Here is a 15,000-nt window from a genome sequence, read left to right on the forward strand (position 1 = left end):
TTTTCAAAGCGAAACATTGTTAGTCAAAAGAAGAAACGCTGACCGAAGGAAGCACACGCGTTTCATAACGAACGCCTAGGTGTGCATTATGGTGAGCGATCAAAAACGATACAATTAAATAAATACGTACAGTCTTCATTGGTTCAAGCGTCACTTCTTTTGAATTGAAAGTCATGTTTAATTCCGGAAGAGTTTCCAATGGTTAGCTGATCCATATAAGTCTTATACTTGAAAAAAATAATTTTCGGTGGCTAGCTGATCTGTATAAGTCTTTAGCAAATATTACGAAACAATTATGTGCGAGAACCTGAATAGATCCAATTTTTTTATCGAGCAATTCTGGTTTCTGATTGTTTGCTAGCAGAACGTGGCTATCGCCAGTGTCTATAAGTCGAACCTTCGTATTTTCTTTAATCATACCTTCATTTATATGAAAAAAATATTGCAACATTTCCCATGAGTATGTGACCATTGATCTTCTAGTGGCTGTTGATCTTCTAGTAACTTAAGAAGAATAAAATTCATGCATGGAGAAACACAAAAAGACCTGTTGGCGGTTTTAAAGGCTTTATTAGGAAAAGATATTCACCCACGAGGAGAGAGACCACGGTTATCTCCTGGTAAAATAAATACTACATTTAATTCTCACTTACTTTACTCCCTGACTTAATTGGAAATTGGTTGACGAACGAACAGTCTCAAGAAGATTGACTTAAATCCTATAATCGTGTGTGAATACGTGACGCAATTTCCATCGCATAATTTGACACCTGCGTCCAACGTGTTTTGTTTAGGGAGCTGACCTCTGGACCGCTATTGTCTTACTCGCTAGGGTCACTGGTTCCATCTCCGTTCGTCACCAGACCGTTCTGATACACACTAAATGAAACATTCTCGAAACTTAAACTAGTTCAAATAATCTCTACCTACCAGCTTAGGGTCCTTCACGTAGTATTCACGGCCCAAATAAGATCTCCTCGGTATAGCTAACCCATACTAGTTTTTTTCATGACGAATGGTGCACCTTCTCCAACAGCATGAAGCTGGATACTCCACCAGACAAAGAAAATTCTTGTCCTGGAATCCAGTAAGACCAAGAGAACACAAGAAAAGAGTGCTATAACTTATTTAAATTATCAATTGAGGAGAGGATAATTATATTCACAACTTCTTTATTAACTTAATATTTGAAACGGTAAAAAGAACTTTAATGGAATACTCAAATGTATATTAAATAGAGATCAAGTGTTAACCCCAGGAAGGGGTCCCTTGATTTCTGAGAACTTCAAGTGAAGTAAAATGAAATACTAGGAAACCTTGAACTTGTGACCCCCCCCCCATTTAATCTACGGCAGTGAGGTAGCATGCCTCTTTTCTATTGTTACTTGAGCTTAATTGTCTGCAACTTATTGACAATCTTTGTTTTAAGAGTTTTTATCATTTACTTTAATTTAAAAACAAGTCCCTTCAGACTAACCAATATTAAGATGGATGACAGTTTGGAAATGCTAAATGCTGTATGCAAAACCCGGTCCTATTAACCTTGGAAACTGATTACAACTATTGGCATGGACTGTGAGTTGCGATACTGGACAGAATGACAGATAGTTTTTATTAATGCTTAAATTATTAATTCGCAATCCTCCCGCAAGTCAAACTCTTCCTCCTCGCTAAGGACTATAATAATGTCGTAGTATCAAACCTCTATCGTCTGGAACATCGGTTCTTGGCAAGGCCAAACATAGTGATCAGATTTTGGTAATAAGCTGTATAGGGCCAAACTCATCAAACAGGGCTCTGGTGAAAGTCCATGAAAATTCGAAATCAGTATTCGTCGCCCTCTGGTCGTCGTCTTTGCCTGTGTATGTTGCAAGTACAGACGTGCAATGCGTTGAACTGCAAAACAATAGAGTAAGAATTGCAACGTTGATTCTGCGTCATCCTTTTGTATATAATGGGTCGAACCTTCCCGGACTTCGCATACAACCATTGAGTCCTGCTTAGCTCTGTGTTGGGAGGGGGGTGTAAAAACCTGTAATCGTGCCGATTAACAAATAACTGCGAACAACTTTAACAGAGCACGGACGCGCGTATGCAAATGGATGCGAAATGACGTCACTGGAAGGGAAAAAGAATGACTAGAAAACACGATAACGTTAGAGACGTCACAGCCATAACGAGAAGTCACGCGTAGTGGGAGAATAAGGAAATAAATGTAGTTGTTATAAAACGAAAAAGTAAGCTCAATTTATTCTTTGTCTTCATCTCTTTTGCGACGTAGACTGCATACAACGTGTTGGGTGTCTTGTGTAAAAGTGGGCAACAGCGAAGAGGACCATGTGGACCAGACAACCCTGAGGCACAATCTCCTTGCGCTCTATGCAGAAGTCCGACCAGTTTAACGTCAACAGCAACGAACAGACGCGAGTCGTTCGTTGTGATCTGCGTTTGCTACATTCTAGCGGATGATGACATCCCGAATTCAGATTCCAGACTAGGGAGTTTGTTCTGAGTAAATAAGAGATCAAAACAAAGCTTTCCGAGTAGCATTAGGGACAAAAACCGCATTTCCTTTGCCATGCGATGTATCCATGATGACGCAATGATATGAAGCGTGTTCTAATCTTCCAAGAAATCATTTCTTCTTTCGAATTAAGCCGTCCTGAATAACTTTGATAACGTTTACGTCTTCGTACATATGCGATGCATTAAGCTGGTTTCTTATCACGAAGCCCACGCGAATAATTGAATAAACAAGATGGATACCGAACAGATCAAAGCACCTAAGGGTAATGTCGTTATACAACGCAATATTTGACAGATTGAATATCCTTACGTTCTTAATTGGTTGAAGACACATGACGTGCACCTACGTCATATGTCCTGGTGTAAATGGCAACCGAATTTTATCCAGAGCTACCAAAATCTACGATCTTTCTCATCTAAAGAATTTAGAATTATATATATATATATATATATATATATATATATATATATATATATATATATATATATATATATATAATTCTAAATTCTAAAAGATCGTAGATTTTTGTAGCTCTGGATAAAATTCGGTTGCGATTTACACCAGGACATATGACGTAGGTGCACGTCATGTGTCTTCAACCAACATATATATATATATATATATATATATATATATATATATATATATATATATATATATATATATATGGGAGGTGGTGTTTGATCAACACTGCTGGGGAGCCTTGATTTAATATACTGTTTTGTTTTTAAATCCCCAAAACAGTGTTTCATGGTAAACAACTGATGATCCCTTAAATTAACATTAGGAATATTGCGAATTCGAGAGGGAAAGTTGATGCATTGATCGCAGGAATATTAAATGACTTACTGACTAAATATTTTTCTAATGAATGATAAAAAAAATATATAGATTAAATAATATTTTGTATATTTAAAGGTTAAACAACTTCCAAAGCTATATATATATATATATATATATATATATATATATAGATGGAAGGGGGATTTAATGAAAGAGAATAAGATCAATTCTTTAAGAGGAGACTTATCGGGAAATGCAAAGCTCAACAAATTGTATTGGAGCTTGTACAGAATTCAAGAAAGAAAAAAAATGACGATATAAAAATATATAGTAATATATATATATATATATATATATATATATATATATATATATATATATATATATATATATATATATATATTATTTATTCAATAAGGATGATACATCAATTAGGAGTGTAGGGCAACTAAGAACTCTTAATACCATGGTATTTCGAAGCTTGATGCTTCTCATCAGAAGAGGAGAGACGATGTTAGATAAAATAATAGGGATGCGTGTTTTATATAATTCAGATTCTGATATGAATCAAATTCTAATAAGAAATGAAGCGCACTATTCAATTTTGTACATAATTCATTCCAAATTTCAATATTTGTATGTATATTATGTATATCATACCGCAATTTACTGTGATCTCTCAGCTATATAAGTAAAACAGATCTATGTGCGTGTTTGACTGCGTGTAAATATTTAAACGATAAACTCTTAAACTATTGGTCACCTAACACTTTAACTGTCTCAAAACTAGTATTCAATCACACTATGATATATAACTCTGACCTTGAATGAAAACTAAAACTATCTCCAAGTGGCTTCGATCTCTCTGAACAAGTGTTTCTCAGACAGTCTGGCGTAAGGATACCTTTCGTTAGAAGTAAACCCTGATTAAATTTATTTTAAAGGTATGCGATCTCCTCAAGCCATCTTTAATAATAGAGTGCAACTTTAAATAAAACAAATAAAACCCAGTTGACAATGAGGAATCATGTATAAAAATATGAAGACCGGTACAAACACAACTGGCAGGCCGACACCAAGGATAAAAAGGGCCCTTCAACCCGTTTATACATCAGGCTGAAAGAGGCAAACAATGGTGTAAATCTTCTAGTCCCTGGAAAGAACGCTCCAGCTATGATAGACACCAAGCAGGGTTAGCCATCAAACCTTGATATCAGAGGTCTTGGCCTCCCTATCCCCTATCATATTTTGCAAGAAGAAATAAGAAAATAAGATGCTTAAAAGTCAGGCCATAAAGGTGTTGCAATTTTGCTACCACTACTTTCTAATTATATATATATATATATATATATATATATATATACATATATATATACATATATATATATACATATATATATATACATATATATATATATACATATATATATATACATATATATATATGTATATATATACATATATATATATACATATATATATATACATATATATATATACATATATATATATATACATATATATATATACATATATATATACATATATACATATACATATATATATATATACATATATATATATATATATATCATGGTCGGGTCACCGGCGACTAAACTGGTTCCCCCACCACTTGCTTGATGAGGAGGGCGGCTAGTCTCCCTGAAGGATTAAAAACAAGACCTTCCAAAGGGCGAATAAACCCTTTTTCTGGGTCAACGGCCAACTAGCACCGTGTATATTTGTGTGTGTGTATATTTGTGTGTGTGTGTGTATATGTGTATTGGGGTAGAGAGGGCTCCCGTAAGCCGTGGTGAAGGCAACCTTTCTAGGAGAAGCAAATCTCTGATTTAAAAAACCATAAAGCGGAAGACCAGTACCAGCATTAAGCTGGTCTGCAGTTTAATTTGTTGCTGGCTATCTTGCTCTTGCTTGTTGCTGGATCTCAACATTTTGAACCGAGAGAGAGACTTAGCTGTCGTACAAAGCTAAGACTCTGTAACATCATATTTGTATAGATACTCTCTCAGACATTTGGATTTTAAATGTCTGAGGGAGTGGCACTCGTCTGACAAGACGTTGCAATCATCATATATATATATTTAATAATTATCATAGGAAATAATTATGTCAGACCCTATAAGAAACTCGTTTCTCATCGTTGAGCACTTTCAGTTTAAATAAAAGTTCGTCAATTTAGCTCTTATGCGCAGATCATCATATAATGATTAGATCACTCTGACAGACGTTAAAAAGCATTTTAAAAAGTAAATGTTTCAATTTCAACAATATTTCTCGCGGTTGACGGTAGCCGAATAGATTAGGTTCCTTGCTAATGAAGCCAGAGATGGCTTCTGTTGCCGAGTTCGGATCTATCGACCGGTATTAATCGTGACACTCTACACTGATTATTCCCGAAAGGATGAAACACTAGTGTCTGTAGGTATTTAATAATTATTATAGTGAATAGTCATATGTGTGTGTGTGTGTGTGTGTGTGTGTGTGTGTGTGTGTGTGTGTGTGTGTGTGTGTGTGTGTGTGTGTGTGAAGGGTGACTATAAAAGTAAGACTTAAGTGATATCGCTAATCGTTTTTAGTTACAATATAAAGCTAATTATAAACAAAATGGGGTCCTCTTGTCACTTGTTAACAGCGCCCATCTCGTAGCCAAGCGGTTAGAGCTGCCGACTATCAATTCGATGATCATAGGTTTGATGCAGTATTTTAGTCCAGCCACACTAAATGACTGTGATCTTATTATAAATTTTCCTAATGTCTGTCTGTCTGTGTGTGACGCGGTTTATCTCAGCCTACAGGCAATCCACCCAGGCAAGTAAGGTACCGAAATGAAGTTTATGACCCAGCAGATTTTTTAGTGATATTTATATCCATGTTGATGTATGGAAATGGAAAAAAAATGCAAAAAAAATAACGATTTACTAAACAACGTTTTATTTACTGAATGTTTTTCCAGGACTCAAGTTTGCCCAGCTGGGCAAACTTGGGTTCTTGTATAGTACACTGGTCTATCTACGGATGAATAAATGAAATCTACAAGGCGATAAATGCAGTACCAGCAAGGATTGTATCATTGGTAGAGTTTCAGGCTCCAGACGTTTGGGTTATAGTTTCGAATCACGCTAGGTTCACCAACACTGATTAGTCGTATAGCGACAAAATATGACCAAGGATTAAAAAATAAAAGAAAAAGAAAGAATTATTATTTAATTATAATTATAAAGCCCCTTTAAGAATACATAAATATGGATACTGCATGAGAAATGTAAACTAAAAAGGCAGTGAACTAACGTTTACGACTTCCGCTCGTTTGAACACTCTGGTGGATTGTCTAATGTATGCACCCGAATTTTGCGTTTATTAGTTGTTAATTCCGTTCATTCTTGGGGCAATTTTTTAGTGGTCCGGAGGTAAAGGTTTAGCAAATGGAGTAAAAGGTGGTTTCGTGGCTGGGTTTGAATCTTGCGACCAGCAGGAATTTTCACCTCCTACACCAATGATTGCGTAAGCATAAAACACTAAGGTCTGTAGGTATGAAAAGAGTAATTATCATTTAATAATTATGTATATATATATATATATGTATATATATATATATATATGTATATATATATATATATATATATATATATATATATATATATATATATATATATATATATATATATTATTTGCTATAATAATTCTTAAATACCTTCAGACACTATTGTTTAATCCTTTCGGTGCAGGGTATCACGATTAACATCAGTCGATAGATTCGAACCCGGCGACAGAAGTCATCTCTGGCTTCATTAGCGAGGACCGCACAATTTGGCTACCGTTAACCGCGTGAAATAACGTTGAAATTTAAACATTTTATTTAAAAAAAAATGTTACGTCAGTCAGATTGATCTAATCATTGTACGATGATCTGTGCATGAGCTAAATTGACCGACATAATTCAACTGAAAGTGCTCAACGATTAAAAATGAGTTTCTTAAAGGGGCTGACATAATTATTTACTATAATGATTATTAAATACCTACAGACATATATATATATACATATACATATATATATATATATATATATATATATATATATACACACACACACACACACACACACACACACACACACACGGCATAATCACATTGACACACCGGTTCTCGTCACATCACCGAAGTTAAGCAACCTTGAGCCTAGCTAGTACCAGATGGGTGACCATTTGAGAATTCTAGGTGCTGTATGTGCTTTCCGCTTATTCCGGCATTGTGTCCAGTCGTTCTGAACCTCCACTTGCCACTGGTATTCAACAATGTCGATTCAGGAGAGGTGTGGTTGGGGATTGCGCAACTCTTGCTACAAAAATTTAATGCGTAGGCATCCCCTACGGTGGCTATCCATAGTCTGTCAAGACTTAAAGAAGCCTTACTTACTATATATATATATATATATATATATATATATATATATATATATATATATATATATATATATATATATATATATATATATATATACCCGTTCACATACTCTAGAACCCAGAATTAGATAGAATCGAGTAATTGCATCGACATCTAATTCTGGGTCTTAGCTTTATCATGAAAAAGTGTATGTGAACGGGTATTTATATATATATATATATATATATATATATATATATATATATATATATATATATATATATATATATATATATATATCCTCTTAATGTCTAATATAAATAAATATATATATATATATATATATATATATCCTGTTTTTCTACAAAAGGACGAAAATGTGCTTTCCTTGCAAGGTTTTTTGTTCCGACCCCATGAATATTGTTCCTGCTTCATCAGCATTTTCAAACTTTTAACTACTCATGCGTGTTACGGTCCCTTTTATTTAAAATAAAATTAACTTTGATGCCGTTTAATGTCTTTGTGGCTTTTTTGTTTTGTTTTGTTTAGTTTTGTTTTTGGTAATTTTATTTTTTGTTTCTGTTTTCCTTCCTGCTTCTTCGTATTTTTAATTGCTACACTCCTTCCACTGACCCACCCGTTGTGCCTTCATAATTGTCACGACAAAACGAGATTGTTTCTACTTTTAATGTTATACGGTGCTTGAAACCATGTTTTTCCTTTTAACTCAACCATGTACAGTACCCCATTAAACATTACGGAAGTATTACATTCGTCTCTATGACTATAGATATAAATTGAAGTTTTTTAATGACCTAGAAAAAGACCAAAATACAAGGGAAGTAATTCATTCTTTCTTAAAAGGTAAAAAGGAGTTATTTTACTTAGATGTGTTTTGTTTTGTTTCTTTGTTCTTTGTTTCTTTAAGTAATCTAATTTTACGATATTATCCCATTGACTGCCGTCCACTCATTAACCCTTATCATCGAGTGGCCTTCAAACCTTGATAAGATGTGATTCCTTTGTAAAAAAAAAAGTGAGAACAGTAGTCCGATTGATTCAAATAATAGAAATTATTAACCGTCATCCTAAAAATTCAGAAAGATAAAATAAATTTACTTTTATATTTTATCAGATTTTTCCAAACAATTCAATCTCTTCTTGCTGTTTTTCTCAGTATATTAATATTTTCTTTATAAAGACCAACACCTAATAACCAAAATGTGCATTTAATAGTTTAATAATAGTAAGTTAATTGCAAATTACATTTTCATTCGATTACTTACTTTCTAAACACAAGAATGACGAAATGCACAAAACGGAAGATAAAAATAATCTGTACTTCTATAAATTATGTGTGTGTTTATGTGTTTGTGTGTGAGTGTGTGCGTTTGTATGTGTGCGTGTGTGTTTATGTTTGTGTGTGTTTGTGTGTGTGTTTATGTGTGTGTTTGTGTTTGTGTGTGTATGTTTATGTGTGTGTGTGTGTTTGTTTGTGTACGTGTGTGTGTGGTTGTGTGTATGTGTGTGTGTTTGTGTGTGTGTGTTTGTGTGTGTGTGTATTGATATTCATATTTAAAAAAAAAAAGAAAGAACTTTTCTATTTATTTAAAAAGAAAATACAATTTTCTTATATATGGGTCGTGGAATTGCATTCATCTGCAAAAGATCTAGCTAATTTGCATATGTTTTGAACATTCATTTTAATTAATTCCCTATTAGCTTTTTCGGGTTTTCTTATGGGATGATCATCTTTAGTTAACTATTACATGTAATTATATTCATGCATATATTCTACATGATTTATACTTACGTAATATTTGTGTAAAAAGCTTACAGTAAACAAAACCTCTTTTTATACATATTTATGTATGCGTATATATATTCGTTAGAAATTTTTTTGCTTACCTCCTGTCAGTTTTTGATCTACAGACATGAAACTTGATATATAGGGAATTCGAGCCCATACGAAACTTTATATTTCGGTTTTAGCCGAGGAAAATCGGTGCAAAAGTGTGAATTTTTTTTTTAATGGAATTTGCCAGGTGAAAATCAAATTACGGCTTTACGAATATGCATGCGTAACGTAATAGCTATTGGTTCATGTTTTAATTTTTAGCCTTGCAGCAAACATGTCTGCATAGCTCAGGTATTAACGTTAAAGGAAAAAGTAAATCGTCATCTAAACGTTTTGGTTTCGATTCTCAGTGGTGGCGCACGAGTAATTTTTTTTTTTTTAACTTTTTAAATCGTTACTATATATTGGGTTCAATATAATATAATAATAAATACGAAATCTGCATTAATCAAAATATCGTATTTAAGCATACTTTACGACCGGACAATGCCGGGCAGCTTGCTAGTATATTTATATTTTAATACAAGTTGTTACTACCCGGCGTAACTCGGGATTCATTGACATTTAGTTTAAATTTAAACATTTTTTTTTAAGTTTTAATGTCTAACAAAATGAGATAACTCATATTCACCTTTAATTAAAATATGGCTTATCTCTCTTATAGTTTTGTTAATTATTTAAAATCGTCTCCATTGTTATAATCTTCCACGTTGGAATATTATTTTCAGAAAGTGGACTTCTTGCCACTGGATCCAAACAGTACCGATTCAGGAGAGGTGTGGTTAGGATTTGCGCAACCCTTGCCTCACAATTACACGCGCAACTGCCTCTACAGGGGGTGTCCTTTGTCTTCGAGACTGAACGGGGGCATCGATTTCATACATCATAATGGGATGTGTGTATTTTACCAGCATTTGTTTTTTTTTTTATCGAAATGTTTTCATTTAAAATATTTCTTTTATCGCGTGTTAATTTAATTCTTAATTTAAATATTTCTTTTTACATAGCAATAGTTTTCCAATTAAAATCCTTCTGCAAACGATTTGGGCGGGACTTGCAATTGTTTTTCATCGACCCGAAGCAAAAGCACTTTTCAGCCTGGCCGTCTTCATATTTTCATGCGCTGACCTTTGACCCCGACGGCTGACTGTTACCCATGCTCTGCTTTCTCTTTTTCAAAATTTTAGTTGTAGACAATGTTTTAAATACGACACCCAATAACCAACAAGCATGTTTGTCTTTTTGTTTTTGTAATAACTTATTTCTTTTTTTGTGCATTCATTCTTTTTGCGGGATGTTATCCTCATCTTCACAGCTGTTGGTGTTGTTGTTTCACCACGTTTCAGCCAACTCATCCTGTGGCCTTCATCAGGTGATTAACTGTGATGAGATAGAAATGCTAAGCTTTGTAAATGTATACCCAATAATAACTGCCTTCCATAGTTGTTGGCTAACTAATCATCTGGCCGGCTTGGGTAGGATTGAAACCGCTATCTTCAAACAATGCCCACCTGGAACCGTAGAGACTCAACGCATCTATCCATTGCGCCACGAGTCCCTAAGTCTCATCACAGAGAATTTCAAAGTTTTTTTTTTTTTAATATTTCTGTTTATTTGAACATGAATAGAAATATATATTTCAAGATTTTTTTTATTTTTACCAAAAATAAAACAAGTATAATTTTCTTTTGCAAATTTTTTTTCTGTTATTGAAATACAGTTTTGTTTCAAATACGTGCCATTTCTTTTTTATTTTAACTAAAGATAAAAACATCCATTTTTTTTTCAAATAACTGTTTTTCTTTTAACAACGGATAAAAATCCTATTTTTTGTTTTCCAATTTCTTAGATTTTATTTGAATAGCTTATAAAAGTATAATCTTGAATAGCTTATAAAAGTATAATTTTGAATAGCTTATAAAAGTATACTTTTGAATAGCTTATAAAAGTATACTTTTGAATAGCTTATAAAAGTATACTTTTGAATAGCTTATAAAAGTATAATTTTGAATAGCTTATAAAAGTATACTTTTGAATAGCTTATAAAAGTATAATTTTGAATAGCTTATAAAAGTATAATTTTGAATAGCTTATAAAAGTATAAATTTGAATAGCTTATAAAAGTATAATTTTTTAAATGATAACTTCTTATTTCAATGTTTATTTGAATACAAAACAGATCGCCTGCTGGATAAATATTTAGCGTTATTTGTGCAACGTTTCGGTCGGATTGTCCTTCGACCGTCCACGGGCATGTTGGTTGTGGTTTGAAAAAGAAAGAGAAAAGTTACTGGCGTCGTAAATTTTCGCCGATGGAAGGAAGATTATCCCCTGTCGATCTTTATTAGAGTTGTCTTCCTTTTGTCAACTAATTTCCTTCAAAAATAAGAAGCCATAGCTATAATATAGACTCTAACTCAAAGAATTCGAAAATATCTACGGATCCATTAACTTTTCTCTTTCTTTTCCAAACAGCAACCAACATGCCTGAAGACGGTCGAAGACCAATTCGACTGAAACATTGCGCAAATAACACTCCAGATGAGAGCAATAGTGCGATCAATATAAGTAATATACATAAATATTTGTTTATTTTTCAAAATATTGCGTTGTAATTTGGCTTACAAACGTATTTTATACGTATTATATTTTAAAATATTAACAACACTTGCATCACGGAAAACACTTTGAATTTTACATCACGTTCACCAAGCGTATATTTCGGGTATTCGAATATATTATACCAACGCACGGACTCTGTACAAATTTTTCTTCCATCTACAATCATTGCGAGGAAAAAAAGGAAAAACGTCTATAAAATTCTGAAAAAAAAGCGTCTATCACTGGAATATTATTTTTAAACAAATAAATATTTGTTTATTTTACAAAATAATCACTTGTAATCTGACTTATTTAATACGTATTTTATTTTATTTGAAAATACAAACACTTAGTTTTGTTTACAAACATACAAACATGAAAGTTTTATCATAGTAGGAATTTTTGAAGTAGCTTTAACGATTTTTGGTATATTTTGACTAAATATTCGCGTTTCAAAATGTGTTTATTCTTTGTTGTTGCTTCAAAATACCATTGGCATCTTGAAAAAAAAACATTTTGATCTTTCATTCCTTGTAGAAATCCAGGATATCTTGAATAATTCACGTCAGATAAGAAGGCCAGGTAAGAATTAAAAACTGAAGATAAACACTTAACAAAAATGATTTATATTTTTTCTACTAATATTATAGTATGTTATATTTTTACTAATATTATAGTACGTTATTTTTTTTTTTGAAATTATAGTATGTAATTTTTTTTACTAATATTAAAGTATGTTATTTTTTACTGAAATTATAGTATGTAATTCTTTTACTAATATCATATTATGTTATTTTTTACTAATATTAGAATGTAGAAAAGCTGTAGAGCATTTCATTGTTTTTTGGAGTAGTTTATTTCAGTATTTCAATAGTATTTTAATAAAAGTTACTTTGGAATGTTGGATCTCGTTAGAATAGGAAGCATGTTTTTGCCAATTCTACCAAACAAGTCATGTTTATTTCTTTCTCATATATTTTCACATTCTTGTAGTCTTTATTCTTTTATTTTGTGGTCCGATATCTGTTGTAAAGAGGTTAATTTATATTTATATATTAATTTATATTTATATATTAATTTATATTTATATATTAATTTATATATATATATTAATTTATATATATATATATATTAATTTATATTTATATATTAATTTATATATATATTAATTTATATTTATATATTAATTTATATTTATATATTAATTTATATATATATTAATTTATATATATATATATTAATTTATATTTATATATTAATTTATATATATATTAATTTATATATATATATTAATTTATATTTATATATTAATTTATATATATATTAATTTATATATATATATATTAATTTATATATATATTAATTTTTATATATATATATATTAATTTATATATACATATATTAATTTATATATATATATTTATATATATATATTAATTTATATATATATAAATATTAATATATATTAATTTATATTAATATATAAATATATATTAGTGTTGGGACGATTAATTTTATGTCACCTTTACTTCGAGTGGAAACTTCGGTGCTTTATATATATATATATATATATATATATATATATATATATATATATATATTCTTATAATGTATACTAATCCTTATTTAAGAAGCTCAATGTAATTACAGAGCAATATAGAGAATAAATAACAAAAAGTTATATTCCGAAATTCATGATGTTGACCATCTTATAATTTATTCCTTTAATTCAGTTGACTTATACAAATCTTGACTGTATCTGTTTCATAGCGCAAAATCAATCACTCAATTGAAAGAGAAGCTGCATATACCTTTTTTTTATTTTTCCAATTCGCCATTTTTAATTCGGATTTTAATCCTGTCAAATCACACATTTCCTTTTGACGGATCGATTGTTGGTATTTCTTCTGGTGGGATACGGGCATAATAGATTCACTGATTGATATAATAATTAAGTGATTGATTTTGCGCTACGATACAAATACTGTCAAGAATTGTATAAGTTAACTAAATTAAAGGAATACATTATAAATGGTCAAAATCATGAATTTTGAAATATAACTTTTTGTTATTTATTCTCTCTCTCTCTCTCTCTCTATATATATATATATATATATATATATATATATATATATATATATATTGAGTCATCTAATATATAATGTGTGTGTGTTTATATATGCAAGATATGCCGTTCGTCTATATTAAACAGAATGAAATATCTCTTTTATCTTCCCTGCAACCGCTTCCCCACAGAAGAAACGTCGCGAGCCTGTCTCTGCTCTGTTGTTAATTCTATGGCAAGTGCTCGTCTGAGCTCCAATCTATGGTCACCCCTTGCCAAACTTTTACGAAAAACATTCGTCTAACCGAAACCACTATCAATAATTTCCCCCACTCTTTATCTGTGCCGTAATCTAAATGTGGATTCCATGAACAAAGCTTCTTACTTAGAACTGTACGCTTGTGGAACACCGTTCCATTTGCCTGCTTTCCAGCTGACAACAGTATGGTCGTCTCTAAGTCCAACGTAAACAAGTTCTTGACGAGTCGTCCCCTTAAGTCATCCAATTTTCCAAATTTCTACTACTTACGATTACTCCTACGTAAAAAGAAAACAGCGGGGTATCTTATTGTACAACAAAGAATTATCTTGCGAGATTTTGAAGAGGAAGTCATCACTTATCAAGGCCTGGAAGCCACTCGGGAATATCTCGTCTATCTCATTAAATGACAAGAATATCTTAAATATTCAATAATTGTAGAAAGTAAATCTTCACCAAGCTATCGTCCCCCAAGATAACCAGCTCGCGGGGGGGGGGCTATTT

General features: G+C 31.7%; 1 protein-coding gene across 16 annotated transcripts in view; it reads left to right on the plus strand.

Annotated features, from left to right (window-relative positions):
• Positions 1 to 15,000, plus strand: part of LOC145247446 (uncharacterized) — a 580,790-nt gene that overhangs the window by 530,491 nt on the left and 35,299 nt on the right. For 8 of the 16 annotated variants that reach the window (XM_080109216.1, XM_080109217.1, XM_080109218.1 and 5 more), the window contains one exon: positions 12,710 to 12,754. The exons of the other annotated variants lie outside the window; for them this stretch is intronic. In XM_080109216.1, the coding sequence (XP_079965342.1) occupies positions 12,710 to 12,754 (45 nt within the window). The remainder of the gene's footprint in view (positions 1 to 12,709; positions 12,755 to 15,000) is intronic. 16 annotated transcript variants of the gene reach the window in all.

This window comes from Euprymna scolopes, chromosome 25 (genome assembly GCF_053919585.1).
Source record: "Euprymna scolopes isolate OS-2025 chromosome 25, ASM5391958v1, whole genome shotgun sequence".
NCBI classification, from domain to species: Eukaryota; Metazoa; Mollusca; class Cephalopoda; order Sepiida; family Sepiolidae; genus Euprymna; species Euprymna scolopes.